Genomic DNA, 18,170 nt, shown 5'->3' with positions numbered 1-18,170 from the left:
CTGACACCCCCCACCCCCATTCAGTTCTTCCTTCCCTTCTTGTACTTCTTTACCGTCTCCCCTCTTTGTTTTAATGGGCCAGGTGTTTGTCGTTCCATCTGTTGTCATTTTGTACTCTAGAAACTAATTAAGCCGGTTTGAGTGATTTTTTTTTTTTACACAGTGGTTTTAGTTGAGAGATAACCTAATAGTATAAGTAGATTAGAAGGCCTGGTTGCACAACGGTTAAGCACTGGGCTGCTAACCGAAAGTTTGGTGGCTTGAGCCCACCCAGCAGCTCCACAGGAGAAAGACCTGGTAATCTGCTTCCATAAAAATTACAGCCTAGAAAACCCTATAGGGAAGTTCTGCTCTGTCATACAGGATTGCAATGAGTGAGAATCAACTCGGCAACACACAACAACAACACAGGTAGATTGCTATATCTAATGATGACAAAAACAACAGTAGCTGACATTTAATACAGTGAAACCTGTGAGAGCCAGAACTCGATGGGACTACCTTGTTTTTCCAGGTCTCACAAGTTTTCTGCCTTTGACAGGGTGCAGTCTTCTGTTACTCTCCGTTAGTGGAAAATATTTGAGTTTTCCATCTCTGACAGGTTTCCACCCTACACAGGCTCTGGCTTTCACAGGTTTTATTGTATAAGGCTTTCTGTGTTCCAGGCATTGTTCTAAACTGTATATTTCACTGGGCACTGTTAATTTCCCCATTTTTACAGATGAGGAAACTGAGGGGGGAAAAGGATTTTAGGCAAAAGAGTCTATGTAATGTTATTGTTTCACTTTTTGTCTTCATGAAATTAAAAGGAAAAAAAATAAATATAAAGAAAATCCTTGTCTTAAGTGCCTCATAGTCTGTAACTGTAGTTTTTATTCACACTAGATCCTGCTATAAATTATAAAAAGTGAAAGAATATGGATAAGAGTAAAACATGAGGGGAGTGAGTTATGTGAATAAATCAGGGCAAAAAGAGCTGCTCTTAGACCTAAATTCTTGCTTCCTACCATCCTGGAACCTTCTTTTTCTATCACCTTATCTCTTGGTTTTCTCCACACTACCCATTATCCCCAGGGAGTGGCCATGTGGAGAAAGGTCATCATGACCTAAGACTCCAGTGTGTTAGGCAGTTAGAATGCCAGTCTCTAAGATACGAAAAGCCTATTTCACCTAGGGGGGAAAAAGCAACATTTAAACTACCAAGAAGTGTCTTAAAAAAAAACTGCATAGCAACCAAATGCAATGTGTGAACCTTCACTAGATTCCAAATCAAAAAGCTATAAAAGACATTTTGAGGACCAATGAAGAAATTTAAATCTAGACTGTATATTAAATAATATTATTGAATTAATGTTAATTTTCCTAGATATGATAATGGTATTATAGTTATGAAGGAGAATGTCCCTATTCTTAACAAATGCTTGATGAAATGTCTGCAACTTACTTTCAGATCGTTTCAGAAGAAAAGATACGTATAAAAAGAGAAAAGCGTTCCCTGTACTATTCTTTGAACTTTTCTGTAGATTTGAACTCTAAGAAGAAAACAAAAGCCCTTTTATTTTTATCTTTGAATGGTTTTCTTATGTTAGTAAGCACATCCTATTTTTTTCCACTTCATAATGTCATGAAAAGTCTTTTTCCATTTTCACAAATGCCTGATATTTCAGTGACGCTCCCAAGGTCAGTTGCCAGCCCAGAAAAGCTAGATGGATGCTTACAGGTGCAAAACCTTTCCCTACAGAACTGGATACCACTTTAGAGATTGCAAGTTTGAGAAAATTAATGGTGGGTGAATTTACTCTTGTCACCTTATGAAGACACACGTATCAATACACTTTAGGCCACATTGTGAAAACTTTTATGGTACTCCCTCACAATAGTTTCTCTTATGTCTCCTGAAGAGAAAGCGCCAACTATTAATATTATTTTATATGTCATTTTTAGATAGGGCTCTATTTTAGCCAAAGTAATATTGTTACTTGGACATATCATCAGGAAAGATTACTCACTAGAAGGGGACATCATGTTTGGTGAAGTGGAGAGCCGGTGAAAGCAAGGGAGACCCTCAATGAGCTGGATTAGCACACTGGCCACAACAAGGGACTCAAACATGTCAGCGATCACGGGGATGGCACAGGACCAGGCAGTGTTTTTTTCTGTTGCACATGAGGTTGCCGTGAGTTGGAGCCAACTCAATGGCAACTAACAACAACAACATATTTTAGCCAACTTGCTGAATCCAGACACCAGATTCAGTCTTTAGCTGTTGAACTGTGGAAATCTATATTTTACCTTGTAAACTCTAAGCCACTATTTCTTTATCTTGGAATTTCTTTCACTGTGTTCCAGTGTCCCAAATTGTGTTCAGGTGTACAAGGCCTTCACTGGACTCAATTTATTCTGCATAGGAAACAGGATGGTTCTCATCAAGGTTCTCATCCAGAGGGCAGGAGATGCACTTGCCTTTGCCCACTTGCTGCAGACCTCTCTACCCCACATGCAGGCTTGCCTGCACACTAATTGTTGGTCATTGCCTGATTTTGACACTGGAGGCTTTGCCCAGAGAAAAGCTGAGCATGGAGAACTTGCCCCGCCTTTTACCTAGACCATTTTATTCCTGCTGTCTTTCTACATAACCTTGTTCACATTAATAGGCTTACACCAAAGGAGAATAGGAGGGCTAATGGTGCCTGTCTCATGGTGAGGTAATCAGATGGTGAGCCCTAATGAAGGGGTCCAAGTCTGGGTTTGGCTAGACAAGCTTAGTAGTACAAGATTAAATGGTGTATCAGGGGACAGTACTGAGTTTTCATATAGAAATGGCATCTCTGAATTATTCTAGACTCACTGCTGCGAAAACTGCCTCCATAGGAAAACAAATAGAGCCTAACCCAGGGGTTTAGCAGTTGATCTTACACAGCTGAAACTGTAACTACAGACATGTGTTTGGCCTGTCTTACTGCTCGCTTTTTGGCAGGCTACCAGTGGCCCAGTAAGTCTTTTGATTTACAGCATTGCAAAGCAACTAGATTGGTCTCTTAAAGTGGCACTGTCAAAATTCAGAATTTCAGATCTTTCAAAAGTAATTATTGAAATAGAAAGAAATACATAATGAGTTGTTAAGACCAAAATCATCATCATCTTCATCCTTCAGCAATACCATTACATGCTTTTGTGATGATACTTGTTTTTATATCGGAGAAGTTAAACTGAGCACAGTAAATGAGACATTCATCTATAAAAATGAGGCACTGAAATTTTTTTCTTTTTTAGTAATGAGCCTAAATGTTCACATTGGCTTCTTTGTGTGCAACATTGTGAGTTAAGAGAGTATAAATATCAGGGCAATTTTGCTAAACCCAGAAAATCTGACACTGGAAGATTAGCTCTATGTTATATTATTTATAGCCCTTGGTGTAAGATTTCTGACAAAAGAATTCAATAGATTATCCTCACACAATCCATTGTCTGTCTTTGAGTAGGAGTACAAATATACTTTCAAAGGAGAAGTGAATTGTGAATAATTAGGTTTTTAGAAAAGCGCTGCAGTAAATGGCATGCTCAAGGAAGAAAGGGACTGGAAAGTAACACTCGGCATCCTCATCAGTCATTCATTAGGGTAATAAATCCAGTGTATCTCTGTCTGGTTGGAGCTATGCACATTTTAAATACTTCATCTGGTTTTTTAGTCTCCGATGGCCACCAAACTATATTTGGGTTTTCCCTTTTAAAATAGGGAGATAAAATACTTTTATATGTGAAAAATAATTTACTTAATGATCCTCAAGTGAAATTATAAAAAGTAACCTGAAGTAGGTGTTCATACCAAGAGCAAGTTAATCCTTGGGTCAGTTTTTTCCTCTAAATTGCTTGCCTGTAGAGATGGGGGGAAAGGAGTTGTCTGTTGTTTTTAATAATTAAATAGCCTGCCAAAGAAAATGATTGAAAACTAATCCTCAGACCACTGGAAGCTTTCACGTTTCTCTGGGAAGCAGATTCTTCTAAGCCTGTGTGTTATTGATCTATTAATGATGATACTGATTAAAAAATAAAGCCTCATTCATCAGTAGAGACACACTCAGGACTATTAACTGAAAAACAATGGATGTGGTGGTGTGGTTATGCTGTGAATAATAGTTCTTGCAAAGCTTATTCCTGGTTCATTATTCAAGATGTATCTTTTATAGGTTTTAAATTTTTTATCTCCTACTGTTAACCAGATGGATGAATGGATGGATGGGGCAATATAATTTTAAGCCATTTTTTATATGATTTTGTTCTAAGTCTAGGGGATATCTTCCACCACTTGTCTGTCAGTTTGGCCTTGGTGATAGAAACAATGCCAGAGATCGCATGATAGAATTTTGCAAGACCAACAACTTATTCAATAGAAATATCTTTTTTCAGCAACATAAATGGTGACTATACATGTGGACTTCACCGACTGAAATACACAGGAATCAAATTGGCTACATCTGTGGAAAGAAAAATTGGAGAAGCTCAATATCATCAGTCAGAACAAGGCCAGGGGCCAACTGCAGAATAGATCAGCATTTGCTCATATGCAAGAACATGTTGAAGTGGAAGAAAATTAAAACAAGTCCACAAGAGCTGAATTATGACCTTGAGTATATTCCACCTGAATTTAGAGACCATCTCAAGAATAGATTTGATGCATGGAACATTAATAATAGAAGACCAGATGAGTTGTGGGATGACATCAACGACATCATACATGAAGAAAGTAAAAGGTCATTAAAAACACAAAAAAGAAATAAAGAACCAAAATGGATGTCAGAAGAGACTCTGAAACTTGCTCTTGGATGTAGAGTAGCTAAAGTGAAAGAAGAAATGATGAAGTAAAAGAGCTGAACAGAAGATTTCAAAGGGCGGCTCAAGAAGACAAAGTAAAGTATAATGAAATGCACAAAGAGCTGGAAAGCCAGAAGGGAAGAACATGCTGGACATTTCCCAGCTGAAAAAACTGAAGAAAAAATTCAAGCCTCAAGTTGCAATATTGAAGGATTATATGGGCAAAAAAATGAATAATGCAGGATGCATCAAAAGAAAATGGAAGGAATACACAGAGTCATTATACCAAAAAGACTTAGTTGATGCTTAGCCATGTCAGGGGGTAGCATATGATCAAGAACTGGTGGTATTAAAGGAAGAAGTCCAGCTGCAATGAAGGCACTGGCAAAAAACAAGGCTATAGGAATTGACGAAATACCAATTGAAATGTTTTCAACAAACGATGCAACACTGGAAGAACTCACTCTTCTATGCCAAGAAATTTGGAAGACAGCTTCCTGGCCAGCTGACTGGAAGAGACCCATATACGTGCCTATTCCAAAGAACAGTGATCCAGTGGAATTTGGAAATTATTGAACAATATAATTAATATCACATGCAAGTATAATTATGCTGAAGATAATTCAAAAATGGTTGCAGCAGTACATCAACAGGGAACTGCCAGAAATTCAAGCTGGATTCAGAAGAGGACGTGGAACAAGGGATATCATTGCTGATGTCAGATTGATCTTGGCTGAAAACAGAGAACACCAGAAAGATGTTTACCTGTGTTTTCTTGACATGCAAAGTCATTCATCTGTGTGGATCATAACGAATTATGGATAATATTGCAAAGAACACTTAATTGTGCTCATGCAGAACCTGTATGTAGACCAAGAGGCAGTTGTTTGAACAGAACACGGGGATAAAATCAGGAAAGGTGTGTGTCTTAGTCATCTAGTGCTGCTATAACAGAAATACCACAAGTGGACGGTTTTAACAAAGAGAAGTTTATTTCCTCACAGTTAAAGTAGGCTAAAAGTCCAAATTCAGGGCGTCAGCTCCAGGGGAAGGCTTTCTCTCGGCCTTCTCATCAGTGTTCCCCCGGACTAGGAGCTTCTCCTCGCAGGGACCCCGGTCCAAAGGACGCGCTCTGCTCCCAGCACTGCTTTCTTGATGTATGAGATCCCCAGTTCTCTGCTTGCTTCCCTTTCCTTTTATCTCTTGTAAGATAAACAGAGATAAAAGGTGGTGCAGGCCACACCCCAGGGAAACTCCCTTTACATTGGATCAGGGATGTGACCTGAGTAAGGGTGGTGTTACAATTCCACTCTAATCCTCTTTAACATAAAATTACAATCACAAAATGGAGGTCAACCACACAATTCTGGGAATCATGGCCCAGCCAAAGTGATACACACATTTTTGGGGGGACATAATTCAAACCATGACAGTGTGCATCAGGTTGTATCCTAACACCATAGTTATTCAATCTGTATGCTGAACAAATAATTTGAGAAGCTGGTCTATATGAAAAAGAAAGCGGCGTAAGGGTTGGAGGAAGACTCATTAACAACCTGCGATATGCAGATGACACAACCTTGCTTGCTGAAAGTGAAGAGGACTTGAAACACTTACTGATGAAGATCAAAGACTCCAGCCTTCAGTATGGATTACACCTCAACATTAAGAAAACAAAAGTCCTCACAAACGGACCAATAAGCAACATCATGATAAACAGAGAAAATATTGAAGTTGTCAAGGATTTTATTTTGCTTGGATTCACAATCAATGCCCATGGAAACAGCAGTCAAGAAATCAAACAATGTATTGTATTGGGCAAATCTGCTGCAAAAGACCTCTTTAAAGTGTTAAAAAGCAAGATGTCACCCTGAGGACTAAGGTGCATCTGACGTAAGCCAGAATATTTTCAATGGCCTCAAATGTATGTGAAAGCTGGACAATGAATAAGGAAGACCAAAGAAGAATTGATGCATTTAAATTGTGGTATTGGCGAAAAATATTAAATATACCATGAACTGCCAGAAGAACGAATAAATCTGTCTTGGAAGAAGTACAGCAGGAATTCCCTTAGGAGCAAGGATGATGAGACTTTGTCTCACGTATTTTGGACGTGGTATCAAGAGGGACCAGTCCCTGGAGAAGGACATCATGCTTGGTAAAGTAGAGGGGTCATCGAAAAAGAGAAAGACCCTCAACAAGATGGATTGACACAGTGCTGCAACAATGAGCTCAAACATACCAACAATTGTGAGGATGGCCCAGGACTGGGCAGTGTTTCATTCTGTTGTACATAGGGTTGCTATAAATTGGAACTGACTCAGTGGCACATAACAACAGGGAATATTTGGATAGGCTATTTTAATAAAATAGTGGAATTTCAAAGTTACGAAGTATTTTCTAAAAAATTATCATTAGCAGCAGTTGGAATTATCGGAAAGTGAGTAAATAATCTGTTATTCAGTTTAATTTTATAGAGATCTATCAAAATCCTCTTTAGTATTTTTGTTTTGCATTAGTCATATGTGGAGACAGAATTATAAGCCATGATCCCTATTTTCTATGGTCTACTGAAGTATTTGCTAGGAAAAAAAAAGACTTTCATTCTTAAAGGTAGTATAGTATAGAACTTGGGAGCTCAGGTCTGGAATTAAACCTGGACCCTAGTCCTAGACTCACCACATACTAGCAGTGTGACCTTGCACAAGTCACTTACTTTCTGTATGCTCAGTCTCCTCTTCTGTAAAGTGGGGATACAATAGTACCTACCTCATGAGGTTGTGAAAATTAAGTGAATTAATATATAAAGTGCTTAAAACAGTGTCTAATAAATTTTAAATTCTGCTGCTGTTTTTGTTGCTGTTACTAATAAATATGACATCATACTTTTATATTCTAATAAAGTACCACCACATGACAGAATACAGTCCAGGTAATTTCTTTGCCCTTGACCTTTTGTTCATTTTACTGACTCATCTCGGGTGACCTCAGCTAATTCCTCTGAGTTCAGCACAACGTAAATGATAGTGACTTCCCAAATCTTTATCTTCAGACCTGTCCTCTCTTCTGTGCTTTAGCCTTGTATAGCCAGCTTCCTATTGACACTTCCATTAGATATCCCATAAGGCACTGCTCCCACACCCAGCTCACTGTCTGCCATTTTGCCCTTTCTGGTCTTTAGATCTCTCCCACTTCTGAATAACCATAGATTATTTTGAAGTTCTGTGTTCCCCTTTGCTTCTATCTTCTTCTCCAGAGTAGCAGAAGGCCAGGAAAAGGAATGGACTTGTAGTTAGATAATAGGTAGAACTGGGTAGAAGGGGAAAAAATTGAGTCTTCTTTCCCCAACACCCATGGCCAAGTATTCTACAAATACTGATAGTGGCCTGAATCTGTGATGAGAAGGGTATTCTCTGAAATTAACTGTTGCCCCCTGTTCAGTGAGTAGATATTAACTGAATACTTTATTTGTTAATCAAGAGCAAATGATATAGTAAAAGGCTCTGTTGTAGCCTGGGAGTGTTCATTCAGCATTCACAGCAAGCCAGCTTCCTGCAGTATTGTAATACCCTTACCCTGTAAGTCTGAATCACTGCATTATAATATGATGGGCTGGGCTCGCCTGTTTGTGCTGCAACGTGACCCTCCTCTGCCAGCTATGTTTTCAAGCTGTTTCAGAACTGTATCATCATTTTGCAGTCAAACAAACCAGTTGAATGGTTTAACTCTCCCATACCCCTTCCCACAGCTCCACCCTAAATGTAAGAAAGAGCAGGCGGCAACCACAGAGACATTCACCTTTGAAATTAACTCAGATTGTGGGAGCACTACAAAAATACAGGCCTGTTATTTAAAATTAGTCAAGAAGCCTGAATGTATAAGAAGCACCTCATGTTTTAAATGACAGAGAACTCTGTGAAAGGCTTTTACCTTACAGTTGGTGGAATGTAGCATAATGTAATGTCCTTGTACTTTAATATCAGCAAAATGTCATTTCTGATTATAGAATGCAGTCTCTCTCCGAGCCCCTCGATTTCATATTACAGAAAGAACACCAATTTAATCTAAAGGAAATTGAGTTCTCCTAACCCTATTTGACACCCTACTTCTACCCCCAAGGAGCAATAACTAACAGTAGGATTTTGGATGTGTTTTATTTGTATTTCATCTTTGAACTAACAGCTAAGATCAAACAGCTATTTCTTATTTAAAACAAACCAAAACAAAAAACTCCCTGCCTCAAATTGCCGAGTGATATATTTCTCCCATCTATAGAATTTATTAACTTTTATCCATAGATTTTATGAAATATTTACTTTGAATTATTTATCTTTATATGCTAACTTATGCTTTCTACCATAAAGTGTGTAAGTTATTATAAACTCAGCATCTTAATATAAGGGACAGAGGCGGCAAAAGTTTATTAAATGCATTCCACTGATCCCATCAACTTACTTATTTTAATTTTTTATCTGCAGGTCATAAAGCTGAATATATGACTACAAGGTAGGAAAATATTTTATAGTAACTCTCTTTTTTCTTTGACAAGAAGCCACCATTTAAATGCCACAAGAATGAACATATTTTGTTAATGTACAAGGAAGACAGTTTTGAGTTGACAGTGCATAGTGTCATGAAATATTTGGGGCTCTCATGAAACCAGATTTGTTCTGGAACAGCTCAGCGTTTCCCAATGGAATTGTAAAGCTATTTAATAAGCAGATTCAGTAATAAGGACATAAGGTGACTGAGTGGGTCTTGGTTCATTTAGCCAAAACACTTTTAAGTTTCTAGAAATAGTCTGATAAGACTTTTGATTTGATAATTAAACGAACAAGTAATATTATGTGCTTATCTATTGAGTTAGCAAGTAGAAGGTATAATTTCCTGCTTATACAGTCCCTTAGTCATATAAAAATTAGAGCTGTATTAAATACCGTTAGGGCTTTAGCTCTCTATACCTTTTTGGTTCACTTTAAAAATTTAACTTTTAACTCCTACAAAACCGTATCGCCCTTCTCCTTTTTTCTCTCGCTCTCTCTCTTTCCATTCGTGGAAGGATTTTGAAACTACTGCTGAGAAAGAAATATTTGTTTGGAAGCAGATTCTGATTTGGGTTGGGGGAAAGTTTGTGGTAGCTTTTATTTCTCTATGTTACCATTTTGCAGTAGCCAGAAATTATTCTAATTGACATAGCAAAATTTTGCACATTTGAAGTTGAGTTTTCTTAGAGGTTAGAGGCATTTAGAACACTGGTGTATCTGTTGCAGAAATGGACGATTTGATTTTCAAGGTTCTATAAAGTTGCTCCAGGTCCCTGAGTGGCACAAGCGGTTTGCAGTCGGCTGCCAACCTAAAGGTTGGTGGTTCAAACCTACCCAGTGGCACCATGGGAGAAAGGTCTGGCAATCTGCTTCTATAGCGATTACAGCCAAGAAAACCCTAAAGAGCAGTTCTACTCTGTAAGACATGGCGTCACCATGAGTCGGAATCAACTGAATGGCAATGGGCTTTTGGAGGTTTTGCTTGTTTATTTTTGTTTTTTGGGTTTTTTTTAAAATAATATTTCATTGTGTTTAAGGTGAAAGTTTACACAGCAAATTAGGTTCCCATTTAACAATTTCTACACAAATTTTTCAGTGATATTGGTTACATTTTTCACAATGTGTTATCATTCTCATTCATTCTGTTCTGGTTGTACCGTTTCCAGTACTCTAGCTTCCCTGCTCCCTTACCTTCTCATCTTTGCGTTAGGGTAATTTTTTACCATTTAGTCTCATATAAATGATTTTTTAAAGGGGCTCATTACTCACAGGTGATATTCTATATTTTATGAGCCAATCTGTTATTTGGCTAAAAGGTGACCTCAAGGGATAATTTTGGTTTGAGGTTTAAAGATTATCTCAGGGTGCTAATCTCAGGGACTCCTCTAGTCTCAACTGGTCCAGTAAGGCTGGAATTTTTAAGAACTTGAGTTCTGTTCTACGTTTTCCTCCTGTTTTATCAGGACCCATCTATGATGGCCCTGATCAGAACATTCAGTAGTGGTATCCAGGTACCACCTAGTTCTTCTGGTGTCAGGATAGATGAGGCTATGGTTCATGTAAACTGTTAGTCCTGTAGACTACTTTCTTCTCTAAGTCTTTGGTTTCCTTCTTTCTGTTTTGTTCCAGAGTAGTAGAGACCAATAGAGGTATCTTAGATGGCCCCTTGCAAGCTTTTAAGACTTTTGGTTTTTTTTTTTTTTTTAAATAATGTTACTACTATAGCAGGACATGACATTCTGCCTGGTAGAAGTGCTTCTGGACACTTGCCAAGGCTCCTTTTAACCTCTCAAGCCCCGTGGGGCTTCAGACGCTGCTCGCTGTGCACCCTGTTACTCTCCCACCTACTGGGAGAGTCTTAGAATTTGACTATGGAAGGCTGTATTAGCAGTTTCTTCCACTTCCTCTCGATTTTGGTGGTAATATCTTCTGAAACTAGTCAGGTTTCCACATAAATTCTTGGAATTTTGTTTCTAAACTGGCCTTTCTGAACTTTAATGAACCAAAAAGCTAATTCTTCCTAGAGAGTTTGCAGCTTAATGAAGGGCTTTACCTAATTTCCAAATGTGATGCCCATCCTCATGTAAGCCTTGCAATTAAGAGGCCATTTAAACTGGAGAGTCCAGAGAATGTAGTCCATTCAGCACAGCTGTAGAAGTTGAGTCAGGTAATCCTGGCCCTCATTCTTCTAATGGAGGCAGGCAGAAGAGGTTCCCTCTCTCCAATTACAGTACAAGATAATGCAGGGTTTCTAAATATAGTACATGGTACACTGGATGTATTTATGTTAGAAAGACTGGCTTGATCCACCAAAGCACACAGACAGACTGGAGCTGGAGAGGATCCAGTATGGAATAAATATGTGCATCTTAATGTTCTACAAATATTTAGGCAGTGGGACCGTTTGTTTTAAAGAAATAATAACTCATGTAAGCCTGTGCCCTCCTCAGAAAGAGCATTGAAACTATATTTTCACTTGTGGTGCATTAATAGTTACTTTTGCATAAGATAAAAATCTCCTTAATACCTGAGGGGTATTGAATAGATGCAATATTATTTGCATTGAAGAATTATGTGGGAACTGAAAGTATTAAATTTAAATTCTTATATTGGGCTCTTTCAGAGCCCTTTTTAAGAGCTGCTTTTTTACTGTATGACTCGTAAACCAAGTAACACAGGCCTTGCTTTGTAGCATTTGACTAAATAGCTCACAATTCCATTTGGTAATGCTTATGATTTTTAAACAAACCAGCAAACAAATAAATGTCAGCTATGACATATAGGAAAACAGTAGTCTGGATATGAATGGCCTCTATGTTTTTTGATACATTAATTAAAGGTAAATAAATGGGTAATGGGAGGGACCGTTTCCACCAAAGGGTGGGGATGGGGAAGGAATTCAGGAATGCCCTAGTTTTGTAATTTTGATGTGACCTATGAGTGTTTCATTTAATGTTTGATTTCTGTCATGCTCAGTAATGATATTCCCTTCCCTTAGGCCTCCAAATGTTCCCCCTAAGCCCCAGAAACACAGGAAGTCCAGACCCCGCTCACAGTATAATGCTAAGTTGTTTAATGGGGATTTGGAAACATTCGTCAAGGTACTGGCACCAGCCATCTGGGTGGCTGATCTCCATGCTTTTTACTATAATGGTCTCAGCCTCTCATAAAAGGAGGCAGGTCATTATGTCCAGGTCTGTCCTGGGGCTCTTTGCTTTCTCAGAAAATCAATATAATATTTCCTGAAGTCAAAAAGGAAAGAAAATTTGGGTTGAGTGCCTTCAGAAGATGGAATAAAAGTGGGTGCTATTATCCTGGGAAGAGAAAACCCTTCTTTCTTTATTTTTTTAAAAAAAAAGAAGAAGAAAGAAAAAGCATAATTTGTACAAAAAGCAAAAGAGCAACCTGATAAAAATGTTTTGTTTTACTGGTGCAAAAGAGATGGTACAAAAATTACATTTTTCAAAGTGCGTTTGTTAGGCCAGCTCTGAAGCACAGCAAGAATTTTGATTTCCCGTGACTTGAGGAATTCATTATATTGGATAAATTGTAAGACCCTGCAGTCTATATCTTGTATCTGTGCTTTACCCTCTGTCTTCTTTTTCATCCTGTATTTCTGATAATGCTTCTAGCCGAGGAAGAAGAAATTCGCACACGAGACAGCAGGTATAGTGCTACAGGGAAGTGAGGGGGCAGCAGCTTTTGCCATTCAAAACCACGCTTGGCTTTAATTAGATTTTTTTTTTTAAGGTCTTTAAAAGAAAAATGTTTGCAGTTGGAAATTAAACAGGTTTATAAATAGGCTTTACTCAGAAAGGAACTATAGAAATCAAACATGGACTTAAGGAGAATAATCTTCTCTAGTAAAAACAGGTAGATCAAACTCTTAGGTTTTACCATATGTGTTTTGCAAATGTATCAAGTTTGAGCGAAGGGCTTGTATTAAGGAAAGTCAGTGTTAAATGCCGTATGCACATTTATTACTGGATTATGGACCTCAGTGTAAATTACACAAAAAAGAGCGGGGCTTTCGTTCTCTTTTATAGCTAACAAATTTTATAACATGGGCTGCAATGTTTACAAAGACTAAATTTATGTGGAAAACCATATCATCAATAACCTCCCTTAATGATATGTTACAGTTATCTTACTGTCTTTAAAAACTTGCCTGTTTATTGAAAATGTGCACTCATGGTTAAAAAATCAGTGTGTGTGTGTGTGTGTGTGTGTGTGTGTGCCTGCCTGCCTGCATGTACACACAGATAGATACATATATGCATAGAAAGATAGATTAGAAACTCTGGCAGCCTTAGAAACCAGTCTTAACCCTGGAATTAAGTGAAAAAGCCACTGAACACCTAAAGCACAGTCTCAAATCCACTGCCTTAAGCCTTAAACCCAGAAGAGCCTTATTGGCTCTAATTTAATATAAAATTATTGTCAAATTTGATTATCTCATTTCCCAGTCCATAGCTTATAAACAAGGGCAAATCAGATGGAGAAAGGGGAACGATAAAATGAAAGCAGTGAGATGTGCAGCTGATAGTCTGGCAGAGAAAGAGAAAAAGCTCAAAGAAGCAAATGAATGATTCTGTTATATTTGATAATACAGTACAAGAATGACCACTGACGATGATAGGAAAGCACATTTTTTTTTTTTTAAAGATTCCTCTTTAAGAACAGTTAAAGGAAACCAAATTTAGGTACTAAAGAAGGAATAAATCAGTTATCGTGGAAAATTCACTTACGTGAATTCGTCACCATCCCAAGATGCCACATTAATGAATACTTGGTAATAACATGATAGAAAGGATGCAGAGGTCTCTATGCTTCTGAAAAGGGCTAGACTAATTGAAGTCTCTACTATATCACTATGAGACACCAAGAGTAAAACCAGTTTTCCTCTTTTTCCCGTGGGGAAACTGAGACGCAAAGAGAGATGTTTGAGTGATAGATAGAATGCAACCCATTGTTTCATGTCTTGCAAAATATTTTCTATCAAAGCATCTGCCATCCATGAAATTAAATTAAAACACACACATGCACACGCTCTCATTACTTTAACTACAAAATTCATTGCATCTGAATGAAATCCTGATAATAGCTGAAAGATAAGCAGTTACCTATAAAGCAAGTACAAAAATATATTTTTATTTAGAACTTTCTTACTGCAAACATTTTCCTTTAAAGACCCTTTTATTCTGTTTTTCTTTTTGTTTTAAATACTAGGTTTAGCAGAGGTGCGAACTAATATTCTCCTTTTTTTCACTTACATTTAAATATCTGTTGCTCTTTTAGATTACAGTGTTGTATGAACTGTTCATATAAAGGTTACTCCCCCTAAAGCATACTTGAGTCTTAAAGAAAAATCTCACATATGCAGTTTTGTTGTAATTATATGTCTGTTCATGAGCCAACAAGTACACACTAAAAAGTGTTTTTATTCTTAAGGCACTTCTTTAAGAAATTAATAAACTTTACTCCCCTAAAACAAATGAACTAATTAGATAAACTTAATTTGGACTCCAGAAGTAATTGAACCATTAGCTGGTTTATACACTGATTACATTGTTTTAACCCTAAAATAAAACCGTTCCTCAGAAAGGTATTACCCATTCTAGGAAGAATAAAGAATTTAAATTGCTGAACCACCACACTGTTCCCAATCCTTCCCTCACTGCTTCATTGGAAAGGTTACTGGATACTGAATTGTTCTAATACATTAAGACAACTGACTGCTTATGTTTCAGAATAAAATTCCTCATGAATTAGGACCTGATGTCAGCTAATAATTTTTTAACTCCAAGGTTTCTTTTAAAGATCTAATTCCCGAAAGAGCAGAGTCTTAAAAGTACATGAAAAATAACTTTGTAGTCAGTAACCTTCTTTAACTACATGGAGTGCATGACATTGATAAATATTTAACTTGTGACCTCAGCAGCTCCTTCATCTCATTTGTCATCTTACACGCATTTTAAAGCATTTTTAGAATTCACATTTGTTCAGTAGCATGCAGTGACTGTATGACAAGATGTGGGGAAAGAAGGCCAAAAAAAAAATCCTAAGAAAACAAGATCGAATGGGATATGCATTTGTGCAATTTTGCTCTTGATTCTTAAAACATAAAAAAATAATAACAATGAAAAACCTATAAGGATGAGTAAGTTCTGATGCAAGACTAAATAAATACATGGCATGTTATAAGTATCCACTGAGTAATTCTAGTATCATGCATCTATAAACATGGAAGCCTTTTGATAACTGTTGTCAGCTACAAGGCATGCTCTCAGGAATGTCAGAGAGAGGATCCCTGGGTGGCTGAGAGTTTGTCCTGGGTGACTAGTACAACCAGTCAGTCCTAACATTTTATGATTATAATTCGGAGAGTTCTTTTCAGGTTCATTAAAGATTGATTACTTGTATGAAAAATCTTTAAAAAAAAAAAAAAAAAAAAGAGTGATTCCTTTATTCACTTTAGTATAAGAGCCTGAACGTAAGTAAAAGATAAATTCGCTTTGATGCCTCTAGACATAGCAGAGTTACTTAAAATGAGATTGCCTTAAATGTATGTAATTTGGTTTGCTCCAGAACTGAAACATGCCTTGGTTAAATATAAATTTTCACCTTTTTTTTTTTTTGGCCTTGTGCAAGATTTTAGAGGAGATAGAGTTAGAAATGATCATCTACAGGGATGAAAATCACTCACTCTTTAATTACTGTTAAACTGTGAGCTTTATTTTCACGTGTGATTTATGTTTCTCCTTTGAGGCTAACTGGTTTCTATCTCTTTACCCAGGACTCAGGACAGGTTATCCCCCTCATTGTGGAAAGCTGTATCCGCTTCATCAATCTCTATGGTAAGCTGTAAATTACAGAATTCTTTTCAAAAATAATCACTAGAAGTATTTAGAGTAAATGTGTTTTTGGATTAACATGTAATTATTGGGGAAAGGGGACCTTGAGGATATGAGGGGATTTTTTTATCCTCTTTCCCTTCTGTTTGTTCTCTTCAGGTCTTCAGCATCAGGGGATTTTCAGAGTGTCCGGTTCCCAGGTGGAAGTCAATGATATTAAAAATTCCTTTGAGAGAGGTAATTGCATGTCTATGCTATAAGCAAACCATGTTAAAAAGTCATCATCTTCTTTAGACTGAAGTGACATACTCATTCTTTTTATCTTCAAATCTTTCTTTTTACGTTTACTTCATTTGGGATGCTAAAGTAAGAATCTATTTAGAATAGCTGAGAGATGAAGCCAAAACCATAACCAGTTGCCATCGAATCGACTCCAACTCTTGGCCAGCCCATCTGTGTCATAGTAGAACGATGCTTCCTAGGGTTTTTTAAATGGCTGATTTTTCTAAAGCAGATCACCAGGCCCTTCTTCTGAGGCACTTCTGGGCATTAACCATTGGCACCACTCAAGGGTAGAAAAACGTGTAAACTTTGCATACTGGTATAGGACTGGCACTGATAATCCACAACACGTGTCAAAGGTTGTACCTGAAAGGGTTCTAAGTAGCAAGAATAGCACTGGGCCTAGACAACAGGTGTGTGAGAAGCAGCTCATCCCAGCTTCCCATCTACTACCTTTGTTAGCACCTCTTTCCTTCCGCTTAGTACATCCCCAAACTTCTTCCTTATGTCCCAAGTTAGTCCTTCACTTTTGTTCGTGGTCCTACTAAATTGCTAATTAACACATAATGGTTAGCAAAACTATAGTCTTTAGGGGCGAACAGACCTAGAATGAAATCAGGCTCTTCTATATACTAATTGTGTGATTTGAGTCAAGTTACTCAACTCTTACTTTGGTCTTGTCTTCCTCATCTGCAGTGTTGCAGGATTGTTACGAGGATTAGGTATAATCCATGAAAATGCCTAACTGTTTAATGGTGGCTATTAGTTATTAATGCTCTGCAGTTATAATGGTTTGTATTGTATCTACTTCTGGATACATCTATACCTTCCTTTCTCTGCTTGAAAATCAAGCTGAGAAGGCAGGTGGGGGAACATTCATAGGAAGACAGTGTCACCCTCTCTGTCTATCCCATTTCCCCTGGTCCAGTTTTGGCATAGAGCCCTTGAAAGTTGGAGCATTGGTTAAAGAGGTAAATTTAGGGCCAGGTTGTTTTCTCTTGTTCCAAATTCTCTGACTTCTGTGATGTGCAGATATCCCCTAACCGTCTGCAGCTAAGTGTGCCGAGTCACTTACACTGACCATATTCAGGTTGATGAGTCGAAATGTGATAAAGCATCAGGTTCCCATGCCAGCCACCACAGGCAAAATGCTCCATTGTTTTCTTTGGAAATTCCTCTGCTATTTGTTATTGTTTGTGACCTATTTGGGAGAGGCTTTCTCATAGTAGGCAAAAGAATATTTTAGCTAATTCATCTGCAGGGATTCCCCTGCAAGCAGGGAAGAGGGAACAATGGGTCCCTGAAAATAAACCACTATCTCAGGAAACAACAATTAAGATAAAATTAAAATGTACAATTGTTGTGAACTTTAGGAGGGAAGGGCAGATCTGTGAATAAAAAATGGATTTTGATTTAAGGCTGCATATTATATTGAAAGAGACGATGGAAAAGCTCAATATCATCAGTCAGAGCAAGGCCAGGGGCTGACTGCGGAACAGACCATTAATTGCTCATATGCAGGTTCAAGTTGAAACCGAAGAAAATTAGAACAAGTCCACAAGAGCCAAAGTATAACCTTGAGTATATCCCACCTGAATTTAGAGACCATCTCAAGAATAGATTTGAGGTGTTGAACACTAATGACTGAAGACCAGACGAGTTGTGGAATGACATCAAG

At 37.7% G+C, this 18,170-nt stretch overlaps 1 protein-coding gene across 2 annotated transcripts in view; it reads left to right on the top strand.

Annotated features, from left to right (window-relative positions):
- SRGAP1 (SLIT-ROBO Rho GTPase activating protein 1) overlaps positions 1-18,170 on the top strand; it is a 331,342-nt gene that overhangs the window by 275,460 nt on the left and 37,712 nt on the right. The window contains exons 11-14 of one of the 2 annotated variants that reach the window (XM_004381554.3): positions 9,291-9,318; positions 12,355-12,457; positions 16,153-16,213; positions 16,370-16,447. In XM_004381554.3, coding sequence (XP_004381611.1) covers positions 9,291-9,318; positions 12,355-12,457; positions 16,153-16,213; positions 16,370-16,447 — 270 coding nt within the window. Of the gene's footprint in view, positions 1-9,290; positions 9,319-12,354; positions 12,458-12,988; positions 13,023-16,152; positions 16,214-16,369; positions 16,448-18,170 lie in introns of both variants that reach the window. The other variant, XM_023736114.1, reaches the window with a different exon arrangement.

This window comes from Trichechus manatus, unplaced genomic scaffold, assembly GCF_000243295.1.
Source record: "Trichechus manatus latirostris isolate Lorelei unplaced genomic scaffold, TriManLat1.0 scaffold00086, whole genome shotgun sequence".
NCBI classification, from domain to species: domain Eukaryota; kingdom Metazoa; phylum Chordata; class Mammalia; order Sirenia; family Trichechidae; genus Trichechus; species Trichechus manatus.
This window is presented reverse-complemented; position numbering and strand designations above follow the sequence as displayed.